General features: G+C 43.9%; 1 protein-coding gene across 2 annotated transcripts; it reads left to right on the top strand.

Annotated features, from left to right (window-relative positions):
- Positions 1-6,805: 6,805 nt before the first annotated feature.
- LOC306806919 (protein C19orf12 homolog) lies at positions 6,806-16,987 on the top strand. 2 transcript variants are annotated; one of them, XM_079316071.1, is made up of 4 exons: positions 6,806-6,844; positions 9,444-9,552; positions 13,345-13,521; positions 15,926-16,987. In XM_079316071.1, exons 2-4 carry the CDS (start codon positions 9,525-9,527, stop codon positions 16,186-16,188), a joined length of 468 nt encoding a protein of 155 aa, XP_079172197.1. In that variant the 5' UTR covers positions 6,806-6,844; positions 9,444-9,524; the 3' UTR covers positions 16,189-16,987. The 2 variants fall into 2 exon arrangements, with proteins under 2 accessions (XP_079172197.1, XP_079172196.1); XM_079316070.1 differs by lacking the exon at positions 6,806-6,844 and adding an exon at positions 8,550-8,622.
- Positions 16,988-18,858: the final 1,871 nt, after the last annotated feature.

The raw sequence follows: 18,858 nt of genomic DNA, 5'->3' as shown, positions 1-18,858 counted from the left end.
TAATTGTGTATACACACACTGTTGTCTGTAAAGCCTTTCAGTATTAGTTGTTCATTACAAATTATGCCCATTACTGGTTTTGCAATGCACATCATTTTACCCCTGACACAGTCATTTGTGACACTTTTAAAGCAGTGGCTCCCAAGATGAGCGCTGCAGAAAGCCAGCAAAAGCTCCCTTTGTAGTTTGCAATGTTTCCAGTTCATTTTGTTTCCAAAGTCTAGCTCATGTTAGAGGACAATACAAATGTTTTATAAAGACTGCCCTACTCTTCATTTAGCTTAGTTCTTCAGAGAACCCTATTGCAGCCACATTGGCATTCTGTGATCCCAAAGGGTGACACCTTTGTGCTTGCCTGTGACACTGAGCGGTGAGCCAAGAGACAGTATTAAAATCTGCTAAACTGTAAGTCTGAAAATCCCATTTTAACTTATTTGAGTATTTGCAGTGACTTCTGGAAGTTTCAAATCTGGTAGATTCTCATTGTAGAGAGTGATTCAAATTCACCTTTACATCTTCTTGCCTCCAACTTACCACAATAAAAGAAAATCAGGTAATGTAATCTGTACAAGCTGACCTCTTCCACTCTACTACTCAGCTGCCTGTGACTTCCCTTCCTGCCTGCCACATTATCAGAACTCATATCCAGGAATGCTGGAGGCAATGATTTGTCCCTTTGGAAAACTGGGGCTCTCATTCAGCACCTGGAGTGGGTATAAGATGGAAGTGAAGTCAGCCAAGGACCCTTGGCTCTGATGGGACTGAAATCAGCTTCTTTGCACTCAGAGGGTGTCTCCAGAGTAATGTGTGTTGGGGGCCAGAATTACACACACTGGACACTTACTGTTCTCAGACTCCAGAAGCAACAGTGCACATCTCTCACACCACTGAATAGTACCAAGCATGGAAATGTATTGCTGATGTTATTCCAGACACCTTCAAATGTCATCCATCCTTGATGCTCAAATGTTTTGTTCCTTAACTGAATGTACAATAGGCATTTTAGATCTGATTTTGACATTTGTCTAAATTATGTATGCCCTTTAATTAGAGTTTTAACTAGACCTCAGGTGCACTATTTTAGACACACTTTGCAAAAGAATGGCTCTAGGAGATAGGGATTTTTTTAGCTCCTCTCTAGGAATCTTTCTAGCTCTTCTCTGGTATTTTGTGTAGCAATTTTTTCACCAGGTTTTTATTTCCACATCAGTGTTCGTCCATGCTATAACCTATAAACATGTAAGCTAATTTCAGGACACTGACTTTTACATTCAGATTGCTGTAGCTTTTTTCTGAAAAGGTCACAAAATGACTATACCAGTAAACACAATTAGTGCATTAGGTTGCTGAGGAAGTAAAAAAACAGAATAAATTACTACTGTAAAAGAGGCTAAAAGAGCAGGAGTTAGGTTATTCCATTTGCAGGTAAGAGCATGCCCAAAGTACCTTTACCAGCTTGCTTGGATAGTGCTAGCTAGCAATGTGTGCTCTGTTCCAAAGCACCAGCCTAAATTTTTGGATCATCTTTCAAGACTGAGATGATCTAAGGCAATTAATAGTGTTTTGTGACCTTCTGCACCTGTAGTCCATCTTTTTGGCATTGAAACTGATTTTGCCCAACTTGGCATTTTATCACCTGGGAGTACTGGGGAGATCAAAGAGACACCTTTTACAGCAGCAGTGGAATGATTTAGTTCTGTCACACTGTTCTTCAAATTCACCGTTTCTTACAAGCTGATGAGGCAAACCTCTTCTTTGCTTAATATCACATAAGGTACATTGAAAGGCTGTGAAGAGGCAGATGTTCTATAGCTTCACTTCATATGCAAAAACCTGTTATTCTTTATTTGCATTCAATTAGAAGTCAGACCCCGATGAATATCTAATGTAGGAAATGGGAAAAGATTTGCCATCAAGCATATGCTTTGCTTGTGGTGGATCTCAGTAACCGGCTATTGTGTCTTCCTGCAGTGATTTGGTCATTTCTACTGCATTAATTACACCTTCCAGCTCAGGGCTAAAGAGTATTAAGAGATGACAACTGGAGTTATGTTCCTGCTTTTTGAAATTTGCCTTTTCTCCCCCCTTTAAAAAAGCCACTCTGCAGTTGAAAATTTCCCTTACTAAGTAGCTCTGTTTGAGGATTTAAATGCTGTAGTGTTTCTTCCATATTCATTTTCTTTTTTGATACAGTTGTGCCTTGTTTGATCTTGTGAAGGCTCACCATTCTCCTGGCAATCCTGAGTGTAATGTGAGGAGCTCAGAAGTTATAAAACTGTTGCGTTGTCAAGAAGGGAAGGTTCAAATGATCACTGTAATAGGAAGCAGAAGTGGCAGGCTCTTCCAGAGCAGCTGCTGTGATTGCTGTGACACTGCAAGAGCACACATACCAGGGTATTACAGTACCTAGGGAGAGATGAAAGTTGTCTGGAGCCCAAGACATCAGAGACAGGGATAAGCAAAGCAGCTTTTCATCACTGCAGCAGAGGGTTTTACAGACTTTGGGGGAAAATAACAAAAATCTCATACCCTCCTAAACTGGGATGTGATTAGAAACTTGCTTTGTTACATCTCCCATCCCCTTTCTTCTCTGTGGACCACTCTCACCACATGTTCTGGGGAACACATGACATTTCTTCCTTTTTTCTCTTTTCTCTTTGCTTTGATCTAACATTGTAAATTAAACCATCCTCACCTATATCCAAGCAATGCGTTGACACAAAAGGGAAACCTTGAGAGTATTTTTAGGTGCTCTGCAAACTTAGACAAATAGATCAATATTACTTCATGCAAGCCTCAAGTTTGGAACGATTTTTTTTGTCCCGCCATTGTGATGATAAAAAATGTCAAGATTTTAGGGAAAAAAAAAAAGTCCAACTAGATGAAATGGTGAAACAAATTCTGTCACATACAGTTGCCTAATCCTCATGTTTTCTCCAGGAATCTCTAGCACAGAATGAAATGTAGGGAAACAACTTTTTTTTCTGTGCAACAAGATTGTCTCATCTTAAAAAAAAAAAAAAAAAAAAAAAGAAAAAAAAATCTTAGGGTTTCCTGTGAAGGTAATAGGTATTTCAGATAATTCTGTGTTCTGGACAGTTTCTCCAGACTGGGCCTGCTTCTGATGAGCATTTTCTCAAGTTGTAGTAAAGGACAGGCTAAAAGCCAGAATGAATCATTGTTTTGGTAGCAACAGCTCATCCGCATCTGAAATCATTTTTGGTGCCCCTTGGCCTATCTCTTAGTATGTCAAAAGCTGTGCAAACATGAGGCTGAGGACAGACTGAAGGGGCCTGCAGTGATTTTGGGATTTTGCTGTATGTTAGGGAAGCCCATGACAGAAATCTGCCAAGTGCTCATGAGACCAGAATGCCAGTGCTCCACTGCTGTGGTTGATTTCTGATGCCTGCTTTTGACACATAGTGAGGATTTGGGGGAGTAAAAGGGAATGTGGTTTTTATCTTGATTTTTAAAAGCATGGAGATGCTAGTAACCTGAAGAAGAAAAATATATAAAACATCCTGGTACAGGAAATGAAATAGTGAATCAATGCTGATAAAAGGGATGGGGGAAGAGCAATGACATGTAGTATTTATTAAGAGCCCAGCTCACTGCAGTGAATACAGAATCACAGACTGGGTCAGGTTGGAAGGGAGCCCGATGGGACATCCAGCCCTACCTCCCTGCTCAAACAGAGCCATCCCAGAGCTCCTGGCACAGAACTGGGTTTCCCCCAGACCCAGGAGGAGCTGCTGGTTTCCCCAGACCCGGGGGGAGCTGCGGGCTCTCCCCAGACCCGGGAGGAGCTGCGGGTTTCCCCCAGACCCGGGAGGAGCTGCGGGCTCTCCCCAGACCCGGGAGGAGCTGCTGGTTTCCCCAGACCCGGGGGGAGCTGCTGGTTTCCCCCAGACCCGGGAGGAGCTGCTGGTTTCCCCCAGGCCCGGGAGGAGCTGCTGGTTTCCCCCAGACCCGGGGGGAGCTGCTGGTTTCCCCCAGGCCCGGGAGGAGCTGCTGGTTTCCCCCAGACCCGGGAGGAGCTGCGGGTTTCCCCCAGACCCGGGAGGAGCTGCTGGTTTCCCCAGACCCGGGAGGAGCTGCGGGCTCTCCCCAGACCCGGGAGGAGCTGCGGGCTCTCCCCAGGCCCGGGAGGAGCTGCGGGCTCTCCCCAGACCCGGGGGGAGCTGCGGGCTCTCCCCAGACCCGGGAGGAGCTGCGGGTTTCCCCAGACCCGGGAGGAGCTGCGGGTTTCCCGAGACCCGGGGGGAGCTGCGGGCTCTCCCCAGACCCGGGAGGAGCTGCGGGTTTCCCCAGACCCGGGAGGAGCTGCTGGTTTCCCCAGACCCGGGAGGAGCTGCTGGTTTCCCCAGACCCGGGGGGAGCTGCTGGTTTCCCCAGACCCGGGAGGAGCTGCGGGCTCTCCCCAGACCCGGGAGGAGCTGCGGGCTCTCCCCAGACCCGGGGGGAGCTGCTGGTTTCCCCAGACCCGGGAGGAGCTGCGGGCTCTCCCGAGGTGCGGCTGCCGCCAGATGGAGCCGCCGGGCAGCGGGACCGGGGAGGTAAAACCCATCCCGGGGAGCCCCGAAACAGCGCCGGGATCCAGAGCCAGCGCACCCGAGAGCTGTGCTGATACTCGAGCATCGGTGAGCGCTCACCCAGGACAGAACAGGCACCATTCCATCAGGTCCTGGCTGGGAACCGCGGGCACAGTCGTATCTTAACGCAGCAGCTGAAAGAACCACATTCCCGCAGAGAACCAAATTCATGTAAAGAACCAGATTCCCTCAAAGAACCAAATTCCCGTAAAGAACCAGATTCCCATAAAGAACCAAATTCCCGTAAACAGCCAAATTCGTGTAAAGAACCAGACTTCGATTGACTGCAGCCGAGTCAGCGTTTGCGTGAGTGCAGTGCGATTGCAACATCATGTACGGCATTAAAGGATATTCACCCTACACAGCTATCTTACATTTCGACTTTAGTAATTTCTGTCATACTAAAAAACACACCTAAGGATACAGCCCTACTAACCCGTGTGTATTTTTAACTGGAGTAGTGAAGTAATGATTCGGTTTGGTATATTGATAAAAATTCCTTCCAGACTTCACTGGTTTTAATTTTGCCCCTCGGAAAGCTGCTTGCAGCTGGAATTTGGGGTGTTACTTTTTAAAATGTACATGGCATTTAGGTTCTTTGCTCATTTTAGGAATTACATTTGTGTTTTACATCCGAATCATAAAAATCAAGAGCATCAGTAGACCTGTAACATTTTGAGTTGTTACACAGAGAGTTATTTTATGTGATCATATAAAGCATGGGGAGGTTAAGAAGTCCCCAGTGTAGCCACAGGAAAGGGACAAAAATTATAAGTTATATTTCTCCTTCATTTTCTCATCCTGCATTTTCAATTTCTGAACAAGGAACTGACAGGAGATGGTTTATCTTAAATCAGAAATGAGATAATAATGAATGCTTAGTTTACAAAGCCAAAAACCTCTGTTATTAAACCATTCTTGAAGAAATGGCAGCATTTTCAACATTTGGCAGTAACTTTCCTAAGACTGCACTGGTATTAGGAACCAGTGTGGTATTTCAGGAGCCATATGTGACACAGCTGTTTTAATGCTCATTTGATTGCTCCTGGTGCTCCATCAGCTAGCACCCTGCATTTTATTGAGTTGGTGACTGAAACAAACCTGGATGACAAGCATGCAAAAATATTCTGAGATTAAATTCTCAGAGTAGGGCCAGACACGTCCTAACACCATTCTGTGGCACCTTTCCTCCTCCTTTATCCCAGCTCAGATGGGACTGGAGTGTTCTGTTCCACAACCATGTTCCTAAAATCCTGGCATCAGAGACCTTGAGGAACATCTTGCTCCAGCCCCCTGCCATGGGCAGGGACACCTTCCACAGTCCCAGGTTTCTCCAAGCCCTCTCCAACCTGGCCTTGAACACTTCCAGGGATAGGGCAGTCACAATGCATATTCTCCCCTATTCCAGTGCCTCACTACAATAAAAGAATTTTCTCCTAATGAAAGCAATGAGAGGGAAGCGTCCTTACAAACAAACTGCAGGCCTGCTAGTAGATAAAGCCAGACACTGACAAATGAAAGAAGAAACGAGGGCAGCCAAAAATTCCAGAGGAATTCCACTAATTAACAGAGACTGCAGCTCACCCAAGGTGGTGTTAAATTCCTGGACTTAGAGAAAAAGATCAGGATACATTAGAAGAGGCTCTGTATTAGGCTATATGGGAAATCTGTACCTCCCAAGTACCTCAGCCACTAGGAGCCTGTATCTTCTAGCAATTTGAGACTCTCACGGAAAATGTCCCGTGGTTCCTCCCTTTATTCAAATAAAGCTACAGAACTTTACTTACTCTACTGTTTCCTTCTTGGACATAAGCCCCTGGCATCATTAATTAATTTCCTGACACTAATCTCTAACCTAAACCTGCTGTGTGTCAGTGTGAGCCCGTTCCCCCTTCTGCCGTCACTCACTACGCGCTCTAGTGAACGAGCATTGCCCCATCTTTCCCCCGCGCCCCGAAGGCCTCAGCGAGGTGGCCCCGCAGCTCCTCTCGGTTGCGGCAGTGCTGCTCCCCGCCTTCCCTGGCGGAGAGGAGCGGGGCCCGCCGCGGGCCCGGTACCGGCACCGGCACGGCGCCCACAGGCCGAGCCGGGCCGAGCCGAGCCGGGCGGGGCGGGCGGAGCAGGCGCGGAACCCCCGGCAGCGAACGGCGCCCGGGCCCAGCGAGCTGAGGGCGGGCCGCGCCGCGCTGCGAGGGCCCTCCTCCGGCCCGCCGCTGTTTCCGGACCGCGGGGAGCCGGGCGCTGCCGGCGAGGTAGGCGGGGAGGGGAGGTAAGGAGGGCATGAAAGGCGGGGATGAAAGGCGCGGCGCTGTCCCTGTCCGTGAGGGCCCCGCCATCGCCCCGCGCCGGGGGAGCCGCGCCAGCCCCGCGCCGGGCCCGCACCCGCAGCCGCGGCTTTAGCGCCCCTAAAAACCTTCAGGCCGCGCTGAACCCCGTGAGCCGCACGGAATGCCCGGGTCATTCTGTGCGATCACCCAGCCCCAGGCACGGGCACCCCGAGGGAGGCACAGGAGCGCGGCTGGGTGGGTTGGCAGGGAGCGCCTCACTCATTTCTGCAAGTCACAGGGCGGCTGGAGCAGTGCTTCGGCAGCAGCGAACCTGAAACTGGCAGGAAAATAAATAAAGAAATAGCTATAGTGTGATTAAATCTCGGCTGTTTGGAAGGATTTATAGTTACATTTTATGCTCAGCCTATTTTATTTAATAAATTTTAAAACATTCAGAACATGTGGGTTAGTTTTAATGAGATGACGTTTTACGTTTTTGCAATGAGTCAGGGCAAACATCTTTAGTTTTCAGTCTTAGTTCAGATCTTCAAGATATCACCGCTGTGTGCTGTGATAAATACCTCTACAAGGGAACCACTCTGCTGGGAATAAATAAATTTAAAAAAAAAATAAATGTAACTACCTCTAAAAGGGAACCGTTCTGCTATTTGTGTTTGAGTGTCACTCTTTTCTCTTAACTGAAAGTCTGATTATGGGCTTCAGTATCAGCTATCTCATAAAAGCAACCAGTAGCTTTTTTGAATATAGCCTTCAAAATGGAGAAACTGGCTAGGAAATGGAGGGGGGGGGGGAATCACTCTTATTTTATAATTAGAAGAACAATGAAGAGGTCTATAAAAATTCAAGGGCGGAAGGAGTTATGGCCAGTCTTTCACAGATGCTTTGTAATTTAGCAGACCAGGTGAGCTGGGTGTCCTAAGTGCCTAGACAGATTAGTTGCCAAATTTCCTTTTATCTCAGTGGAATGAGATCATTCCCATAGGATACTTACCTGCATTTTTAGGTATCTAAGAACCTTGTAAAATCAGTTTCTAGGTCCCCAGAAGTAGTTTGCTCGTCTAATGAGTAAATTTGTTACCTCTTGTGTTAAATAAACCAATTAAGTGCTTTGATTATATTACATGCTTTGATAAATACAAAGAAGAAGAGCAATGCTCTTATAGTTTCAGTTCTTACAAAACAATATTAAAATGCTCTTTTATGGATTTCAGTTGAATTCGGGTTGTGTACCAAATACAAGAGTTTCTTACCATCTCCTCACATAATATTATCATCTCCTCATCTGAGTAAATATATAGTCAGTAACATATTATTACAGTAAGTACTTGTAGCTGCAGTGAATCCTCATGGTTAGGAAAGAAGATTACCAAATGCTGAGGTGAGAATGGCAGTAACCATATTTTAACTGTTATGCCACAAAGCAGGAGTCAACCCTTTCTTAGCAAAAAAAAAGAAAATTGCAAATGCAGAGAACTGGTATATTTAAAAAGCTGGGATATTTACTGGCTGCTGATGCCAGTCATGATTTATATCAGACAGACCACCTGCTTTGCAGGTTTCAAGTGCTAGACCAGGCTCTGAAGGTAGGATTTTCAGAAAGTGATGATTTAGGAGCCAGATGCTGTTCAGGATGTGTATGGACCAGTGGTGAGATAGTCCTCCTTTGCAGATAGGAATATCTTGAGTCCCTGTCTGTCCACCAGCTGTTATTGAAATAATTGATGGCCTATGTAATTTATCAGGTGACATCTTCTTGCACACTGTTGTTTGTGAAGTCGTGCTGTCCTAGTTTGAAGGACAGGTGTCTGCCAATAAAGGCAGAAACTTCTCTTTGAAATGGAGAATGAAAACCCCTTTCCTCCAAATTTTGAAATTAAGGAGCTCTCATGCAAAGATATGGGAATTAAGAATAACAGTTCTTTACTAGGGAAATTAAAATAGAAATACAGTATTACAAAGAATAATCCCAAAAACCCTGCCAGAGTCAGAATCCAAGCTGACACCCGTCAGTCAGTCAGGGTGCTGGCAGCAGTCCCATTCAATGGTGGCTGCATCCTCCTGCAGGGGCAGATGTGGTTCAGCTGGAGCAGTGCTCCTGGAGAAGGTGCAGTTTTCCTCTGAAGCTGAAGGGATGATGTGGAAAGCTCTGGCTTTGCTCTGGAATCCAGTGGAAATAAGTTAACTTGCTGTGCCAAATCTCAGTTTTTATCTGGGTAGGAAAGGCTTGGCTCCTCCCCTGGCTGGAGCATCTCCCAGTGGGATGATGTAATTTTATCAGTCATGCAGTGGGACTGAATGGACCAGCAGCAGATGATATCTTCCTGGAGGGAGGATGGGCTGTGGGAAAGATAAAGATGATTGCCCCATCTTTTCTTAAAGATGGCCCATTAGCAGATAATATGTGCCATGGAGATAAGGGTCACTGCCCCACCCAGCTTCAACAGATGGTGATGGAATACTCATTTCTGGCCATCCTATATTGCAATCCAAGACAGGTGTTCTTTAGTCTGTCTCAGTGTCTGAGTACCTTGCTCCAATGCTGTTCTCTTATTTCTTGTAAAAGGTTGCAGTACATACAGAGCTTGTTGCTGTACAGTTGAGGCAGAAGAAATTGTCACCTCACATTCTTCTTTATCACCACATCATGTCCACCATGATACAGACAGCTGCAGGTAAGAGGAACTAGCTCTGTATCTTCACAGCCTGGTGGGTTTGCAGTGTGCTGTGTGAGTGGGTTTTTGTGCTGTGTGCATGTGCCAGAGATGTTCACTCCATTTCCTCAGTGAGAAGCTGTAAGGAGCAGTGAGGACAGCTCGATGGTGGGGCAGGCTGGAATGTCTCCTGTGTGGATGTTTGGGAAGAGGCTCATTTTTCCTAAGTGAAGTTCCTACCATAGAGTAATCCGGGGCCCTCTTCAATTATTTATATTAGAAGGACTTTCAGTGAGTTGGGTATGATATTGTTGTTTCAATTCTTTCTATGGTGTTTTTCTTCTTAAGAAAACCTGCTAGTTGTAGGTGCAAAGTTGAGATGTAGAATGATCTTACATTCCCTTTGGATAGGGAGAGCAGGAGCATTTCTCACTTTGTTCCCCTCTCCTTGGGGTGAAAGTGAGGGAGGGAGAATCAACTGAAGTACAGAATCTAAGACTTCAGATGAGTATTTGGGGAGACCACAAAAACACAAGGAAAGTCACCATTGAACTGCCATAGCAAAAAACATTGCACAACAAAGCTTGATTTCTCAGGGCTTCCTGCTCTAGAACTCTTGGGTTTGGTTTTTTCTTAAGGTGCTGAGAATTCTTGGTGTCATGTGAAGCCAGTGGGAGCTGTGGGGGACTTAGCCTTTGAAAACTGCACACAATTTTATGGATGTTGGTATTTCTATCACTTCATTAGACCAAAGCCAGTATTTTACAATCCTGGTGTTTCCTAATGTCTGGGTGAATTCAGTAGGGAACAATTTGGGGCTAAAACAAAATTGCACATTATTTGTCAGTTACATCATCAGAGTTTATAAATGTTTTTGACTATCATGTGTTTGTACTTGTAGTACACAAAGTTTACAGCTCCTACTGTGCTGTTCTGGGGTAGAATCCTTGCTTCTTTGTAGCACCACTGGCATTTTGCAACATGCCTATCTTCTTATTCTGCTTGCTTGTGATTCTGATTAGTAGGTTGATGTAAGGTGCAACTTTGTGCTCCACATTCTTGCAGTTGGCTTCTTACAGACCTTAGCAGTCTGTGAGGTGTTAGAGGTTTGCAGCTGCAGAGCTTTTTTTAAGCCTTTTGTTTTTCTGAGTGAGCCCAACTGACAATTTAGTTGTCTTTGTGGTGGGGACTGCTTATCCTTTAAGCAGGTTAAATGTTTTTGTGGTGTCTCTGTTGCAACTTGTTAGTGTATTGTCAGAATATCCTTTAATGGCCTATGGTGTGGTTAAACAAATACATGCTCACTGAAAATTGCCTGACTGATCATCTTGATTCTTAATTGGAACTTAATTGCATTTTTTCAAGGAATTCACAATTCTATGTGCTGAATGTAGGAATCTGGGATTACTTTACATGTTAAGACATGAATCATGTTTCAGTGGCTCCCACTAGTGCTCTGTATGTACAGTTTAAAAAAAAAATCTTGTGTGTGCTGTGCCTTAGGTACTGTGTTCACTAATGTTCTTTGCAGGACTTAAGTTATAGTAAATATGACAAGAGGTCATAGAAATACTTGCAGGAGTTTAGAGAAAATAAGTGTTCCTCGTAAAGTCTCTAAGAGTTTTGAGTGTGATGCTCACATTCAGAATTAACAAGGAGCCACTCTTCTATGCCCAGAACCTTGTTCAGTCAAGCCAAAAAAGCCCAAATAATTGTTAAATTTGTGAGTGGAAGTTTCCTTCAGGGAAGCTGTGAGGGGAGTGAAATAATCAGTAATTTGGTATGGAAAAGCTACTTTCAGTTTCTTGAGTCCCAGAAAGTTTCTGCTTTATCTTGAGGGGTGATTAATAAGTTACAAATTTGATTGCAACAAATTCCTGTACCTCCAGACAGCAGTGTGCTTACTATGTCCAATATGGTCTGGCTATTTTTTAACTTCAAGTCAACTGCACTTTGAAGCTAGTTGGTAAAGAGTGTTTTATTTCTCCAGAGGAAGCAAGGGTAGCTGGTTACCTTTGCACTGTGTCACCTCTGCCAGGTCCCCATGGGGACTCCTTGCAGTATTTGCCCTGTGGAGGATGGTAATGCAGGGGACTGGGCAACAGCTTCAACCCAGTGCAGGAACCTCCTGCTTCAGCTGCAGGCATGTTTGCCCATACACCATCATTTCACATCTGTTACAGTTAGATTGCTGTAGGAAATTGTAGCACTCCCTCAGTTTGAGGAGGCAAAGCTGATCATCTTACTATCAGTGAGAGTCCTGTGTTGTTAGCTCTCCAACTTGTCCCACCCATGCTGCAGAGCCTTCATACTCGAGGCTTCATGTGAAACATCAAGTGAATTTAGCCCATATTATGAGATAATATGCATCTCTGGAAGCAGGATGTGTGGCTCTGCTATTGCTAAGCACCATGCACTGCCATTCTGAGCCACTGCTGTGTCATCAGCCTGCCAAAAACCCAAAAGCAACAGTGGTAAAATGATGAACTTGGATGTTTTCTTTAGACTGGCACAAAGATGAATGAAGTAGTGAGAGAAATCAACTATATGATGAATTTCCTACTGTGCCTCTTTGCAGCTATGGAGCCTATGTTGTCCCTTCCCAAAACCCAGACTTTTGTTCAGTGTCAGTGGTACTTATATCCTTCAGTGGCATGGATGATTTGCAGTCAGCCATTTTAGTGCAAAGGAATGCTTTCTCTGTTGCAGTAGTTAATTTTTAATATGAAAAATAGTGTGATACCACTCCATTTTCACTTTGCACCGAGGAGATCTATTCAGGAAAAACTCTAAAACATGTTGATTTGGGCTGAGAAATCTGGGATAAGAGATTTTCTAGGGGCTGAAAAAAAACCCAAATGCTCAGCTATTCTATAGTGCTGACATTACATGTACAACAAGAAATCTTCAACCTGTGTATATGTGATTGTATTTTTAATCTTACTGAATACTTTTTTGTTTGTTTTTAATTATCTCTGGAAGCCCTTTCCTCAGCTGGTGTGCATAGTGGGAAGTATTTATGCAATGAGCAGCAGCAGCAAGTGAATGAGGTGGAGAAGTTTTGATCTGAGTGCTTGTTCCCAGGCACAGGTCTCTGTCCCTTGATGAGGACGTGTGACAGCATTTTGCCACCTGGGGTCCTGTGTCTCTGCTTCCTCCTACATGAGACTCTTCTGGTATCTCTGCTCTGAGTCCTGACTGCCTTATCCATCCACGCCTACATTTCTAATGGCCTGACTCCAGAGCACCCCAAGCACTAAATGTACCAGGTCTCTCCACCAACACTTTCTTAGGGACTTCCTGGTTAGCCTCCTGCCTTCAGAAATCAGTGTGGAAGTGTTTAAACATGTAACAAAACAGGAAGAACTGGTCTGTGAAAATAATTGACTGATTTGTGGTAAAAATTAGGACAATGAGAAGATACCTGACAGATTTGTCAATTATTATTTGCTAGTTGTGCTAGAGTGAAGTTGTCTTTTTCCTGGAGCTGTGTGTGATGCTGAACACATGGGAATTGCTCAGGCCAAAAGCAATGTACTGAAGAATTTGATACTGTAGAATCTCTAAATTTGTCATAAACTCTTTTTTTTTTTTTTTTTTGGTCTAACCTGAGCAGAAACCTAACCATTGGCAGGTTCAGTAACCTTCAGCAATTACCGTAAGGGATGGTTTTCCAAGAATTAAAAGAGAAAGCAAATACAGGAAATACTTCTTGTGTTTGTCCTTGAGCACTAGGGTTTCTTCACCTCATCCATTTAGCAGCTGGGTTTAGTCTGAGCTGCAGTGTCAGACAGCCTCAGCCATCTTTTGCAGGGCTTGGGCTGGCCGAGATGCCGATCCGCGCTGATGATGTGATGAAGCTGCTCAGCCACGTTGCCCAGGTGAAGGGCATGAAGGCTGCTGTGGCACACTCTGGCCGGGGAGCACTGCTGACTGGGGCATCAGCCTTTGTGGGGGGCATGCTGGGAGGCCCACCTGGAATTGCTGTAGGTAAGTGTGCTTTGCTTCAGCAGCAAGAGGGTGCTTGAATCCCTGAGTGAAGAAATGGGAGCTCTGGGGGTTGAAGGAGGAAACTTTGAGTGTTGACATTTCCTGCTGCAATGGGGGGTGAGAGCGAATATGCCTTAACATGGGACATCATCATTTTCCAAATAGTCTTACTAAAAATGGTGCTCATTTCTGTATTTTAAAATATTTTCCTGAAATCCACATCCTGATGAACTTGGTTTTTTCCCACTGGGATTCAATATTCCCTGTCATTTGCTTTTCTTCTTATTACAGAAAGTTACAGGAAAGCCAAAGCCTAATAGTAAAGAATTCTCTCTCCTCTGTATCTCTGGAATCGAGTTGTCTAATTTGGAAGCTGCCTTGTCACTGAAGGCATGTGGACCCTGGCCACTGAATATTGAGCAGCTGAATGTCCTGTCAGAAGTTGCAGAAATTTCACAGGCTTACTGGTTCTGGAGTGAATTGCAGCAAATTGAATTGCTTTAACTCCATCAGGTTGAGTTACAAAAACAAGGAAATAATTTGTGAGGAGTGATAACAGAAAATGCAAACTGAAGCTGTGTATTTACTCCTGTTACAGGTGCAAAGCTCAATTAATAGCCAGAATAGTATTTTGACAAATATATGACTGAAGTTATGAGGAACAAAGAAGAGAAATGAAGCTTTTGTAAGAAATTTGTAAGCTTTAAATCTGGAGTAAAGGTAATGAAGGTAATGGAGTGAGATGAAGAGAAATACTGAAGTTATTCTTGGATCTATTTTCTCTTTTAAGTGTTTGTTTAAGCTTTCATATTGTCTCCTAGTCAAGCTTGATATTCTTCAGCCACTGAGGAAGGCACTGGAACAAGTATACCTATTACTTTATTCTAAAAGTATACAATAATAAGCATATATAAGAAGAGTAATAAGTGCTAACTAAATTCAATTACAGTGCAACTAAATCATAACCCTCTAATTTAACTTTTAAAATTGGACAGTTAAATAAGCCAGATAAGTTTGGGACGGTTAGAGAGAGCTTTGCAATCAAGTGCACCTTCACTTGCTCAGACAGCCTGGATAGGTGTGGGACAGGGTGGCAGGTGTTGTCCCTCTTGCTGCTTTGCACCAGGAATGAGGATGAGTTGCCTGCCAAGTGCAGCATTGCTGGAGAAGCTTCAGTCATCCTGCTTCCCAAGGGCTGCCTGCTCTGAGCAGAGAGGACTGTGGGTTTGTTGCTTGGGGGGAGAAGTGTGATCGTATAACAAATCTTGTCTCAAGGGATGAGGAGCTTAGGCATCAATACTTCTAGTGGCTTTTGCATTAAGTGCCCCTAAATCAGTTATTGATGTTCTCATAAAAGTCCCTTGAAGATGAATTCAGCCATCATAGGCTTTCAAGTATTTCTGTGGTATCATGGGAAAAATTGCTAACTGAGTAAAAGCTGCAAATTAAGAATTTTTGTCTAATGAAAAACTGCATTCCTGTGAGTGCATAGCTGATTTCTTAGGAACAGTCACTGGGAGTGGCAGTTTTGGTGGCAGGGTCAGTTCTGCCACCTCTCCATTGTGAGGGTTCCCCATCCATCCATCCATCCATCCATCCATCCATCCATCCATCCATCCATCCATCCATCCATCCATCCATCCATCCATCCATCCATCCATCCATCCATCCATCCATCCATCCATCCATCCATCCATCCATCCTTCCATCCATCCTTCCATCCATCCATCCTTCCATCCCCCGTCTGTCCCAGGACCTGTGTGCTCCAGTAGTGCTGTCAGTCCTGTGGATTGCTGTGCTGCACTCAGGCTGCTGATGGAGAAGAGCCCTGTAGGGCTGTTACCCTGGTCACCTGGGACCTTCTACTTAGCCCAGCACGTCTTGTCCACCCGGGCTGGCTGGAGAGTGCATGTGACAGATGAGAGCCTGCATGTGTCTAATGGCTTTGGTCTCTGAGCACCTGCAGGGCTGGGCTCCATGGGTGTAGGAGCTGCAGTGAGTGACTCTTCCAGAGGCAGAAAACTTTGATCAGTCTGGGAGTGTCTAGTAAGAGATTATGACACTAATAAGGCAGTTGTTGGTCTGCTGTTTCCCTTGGGCAAGGTTTTATTTAGTAGTAGAGCTTACCCTAAGGGAGTGTCCAGGGAATGTTTTGTTTCTGCTTTCTAGCTTGAAGCTATTAGTGTTGATTGTATTAAGGGTTTCTTTATGGTTGCTGTGGATGTAAAGTGCTTTTTAAATCCTTTTTGATGCCTTGGATATCATGTATAAATCTAGTTAAAGCATACACATAGGCAACTCTACGATGGTTTCTAGTCAAGATGGCAACGTTGGTGAAGTCTGTGGATAGAATTTAAGGCTTTAACATTAACTGGTAAGACTAATGAATCTCTGTCTTTCCTAGGAGGAGCAGTGGGTGGATTGATTGGATGGATAACGTCTGGACAGTTCAAGTCAGTGCCTCAGATTTTGGTGGAATTGCCTGCTGCTGAGAGGCAGAAACTCTGTACTGAAGCCATGGCTGTTGTCAAGAACATACACTGGACTGATGCTGCTCAGCTGATTGCTCTTGTAATGTCAAATTCCACTCTCACAGAGAAGGTGATAGGAGTGCTGACCACTTACCTTACTAATGAGCTAAAAGCACAAATAAGATATGGAGAATAATCCTCTATAAAGCAAGCTTTTTATGCTGGATTGAATTTTACTCCAATAGCTGTAAATCTTTAATACAACAATTACTTGTTAGCAGTACTAATTATAAATATATGCTGATCTAAGTAATTTTGGGAAGTTTAGTTTTGATGGTTTTACATTTTTATTTTCATTTTTGATTTTTGTGGATTTGTAAAGATAATATTAGATTACTGCATTATCCTGACACTGACTTGCTATGTAATTGTGGATTGCTCTGCACTAGGACTAATTTGAGTCACTGAAGGGAATCATGCTGCTCTTAGGCTGATGTGTCACTTGGGAAAATTTCCAAAGTAATTTTGTTTTATTTAGGAGACTTGACTCTCTTTGTTTAAGTGCTTTAATTTTTTTTCCCCTGTGAATGACATGTAAGGTGCCAAAGTAGCTGGGGCACTTTGAAGAATTTTACCTGTAGTTTGTTCCAGCTCTGGAAAGTTTTATAAGGAAGTACATTACTGTGAAATCAAAGGAATCAATCCATATTTTGTCACATTTTTATTGTAATTTTTTGAGTTTTCTTTTTATGTAAGAAGTGAAGCAAATACTAAAGATTTCAAGTATCAGGAAAACAAACTGTGAACATTTTCAGTTCAGTTTTCATCAAGTTCCTGTGCCCTAGGATGGGAGGGTATGGCAAGCATTAAAAAAATGGGGAGCTGAATCTGCCAGTTTTATATTAACCCCAGGGTTAAAGTTGTCATTTCAGCATTGGTTTCTTGACTGAGTCTGTACAGCTGGTCCTCTGTTTTCATTAAAATATTCCTAAAAAGCCTCATAGTGATCTGTGTGTTGCTTTCAATTAAATGAACTCAGGCAGGCCTGTGGTGGGCAGCCAGCAGTTGGCAGCAGCAGTGCTGTGGGGTGGGGTGGTGTGCCAGCTGCATTATTACTGGAAGTACCAAATGCTGTGGTGCTGAATGTCCCAGCCAGTTGTTCACATTTCAAGGCACTCCTAAGACAAGTTTGTAGGTAGAAAAATGTGCAGGTGTGTCTTCTTTTTATGTAAAGACAAGTGAAACTGTTCTGACAAGTTCATTTTTTTTTGCCTAAAATAAAGATCTATCTCCATATGTGTGATGAGGTTTCTGTAAGTTAAGGTTTAAATGGTAAAGCTTTAAACTCAGAAGCTGCTGTTATATGCATTTGATTAATTTACTTCTGCAGGTACCATTTGTGTTTGATAAATTCTGTGGAGTGCAGTGCAGTGATTGTTCTCAGCTTTGGTAACACTTTTTCAGTGATGTTAAAAGGAGCTGGAAATGGATGGTAAGTGGCCCTCCTAACCTTGTTAGAGTTTCATAATGCTGAGCCTGAAATCAGTGGGGTTTCAGTTTCACTGGCAGATTACACACACTGCAACTTTTAAAAGATTTTTAAAATTATATCCATTTAAAAATACTATTTTTATTAATCCAGTTATTTTACTTGCAATTTTCTGATTATTTCACAAATGAAATCCAGTCTTTGTAAAACAACACAACTGCTAGCAGTGGCAGATGATGGAATGATCCAGTGGGATGGAGCTGGCATCCTGTGCTCAGCTGTTCAAACCCAGAATGAACAGAGCTGACAACTGATTGTAAAGCAGGCCATTGGAAAAATGGGGGTTCCAGTTCATCTGTAATAGTATTTAGTATTTAAACAGACCTTTACAAGTTTCAGTGGTTTCAGACATCAATATCATGACCCCCATTTTACAGGTATTCATAAATTTGGGCCCAAACATAGGTAGTGGATTGATTTTTATCTCATTTATCAGTGTAATAGGTGTGGATGGAGTTTAAATCATTTGACTCTGATCCTCTGCTCTCCTGTGACTCTAAGAGTATTCTTTGAAATGTTTTTAATTATATCCTTAGAAATTGTAAGCCAATTAAAACTACACTCTTTTAGCCTTCACTAAGGGCATGTGACACGTGGATGCCAACAGAACTCGGGTCCCAGTGGTTCAGAGTTCTGTATGGCCCAGTCCCAGCTCATGTCAAACCCCACTGCTGCTGAGCTCCTGACAGGCTTTATGCCACAGAGGAGTGTGCTCTTAGTCATTACAATAAATTTAACTTCTAGAGGTTTTCAGATGACTGCAGTAGAACCAGAAGAAAGGAATTGAATTCTGTTCGTTCTCTGCATCTTCGTTTAGTATATTTGATGCTCTTGGAGCTCCTTGGAAGGTGGCAGGAATCTGTTTTCAAAGTGATAGCACTAGGTTTGCAGACTGGTCTGAAACACGTTCCACTGCTGGCAATGGAAGAACAGAAATGAGCTCAAGGGCTCATCTCATCTGAGTTTGGACCTAAGAAAATTAGGAAATGACCACTCCTGATGGACTCCCTGATACTTAACTACTGAGGGAAAATGAGCCCAGCAGCCACAAAGGTTTTGTTTGTGTTTCAGTGGTTTGTGACAGTTTATACTGCTGGATGCTGCAGGAAGAGCAAATTGTGCCTTTAGTGCTCTGACTGCAGCCCCATGATATGTCCTATTGAGGTCACCATGATATTTGGTCTGCAGCCTGAAGTGGGAATTTGGGCGAGTTAAAAGCACCCTTCAGCAGATTTGATCATCCAAGGGAGAAGAGCAGCTGCACCAGAGTGTTTTAATATCCATCTGTTGCTGTTCTTTGGTAGAGACATGGCTGTC

Source organism: Erithacus rubecula (assembly GCF_903797595.1).
Source record: "Erithacus rubecula genome assembly, chromosome: 12".
Taxonomy (NCBI): domain Eukaryota; kingdom Metazoa; phylum Chordata; class Aves; order Passeriformes; family Muscicapidae; genus Erithacus; species Erithacus rubecula.
The sequence above is the reverse complement of the archived record's forward strand: the minus strand, read 5'-3'. Positions and strand labels throughout refer to the sequence as shown.

Coding starts and splice junctions, on each gene's coding strand:
- LOC306806919 (XM_079316070.1), top strand. CDS start 8,602: ATGGCCTATGTAATTTATCAG. Junction 9,553..13,344: donor CATGATACAGACAGCTGCAG/GTAAGAGGAACT, acceptor CATCTTTTGCAG/GGCTTGGGCTGGCCGAGATG. Junction 13,522..15,925: donor CCCACCTGGAATTGCTGTAG/GTAAGTGTGCTT, acceptor TGTCTTTCCTAG/GAGGAGCAGTGGGTGGATTG.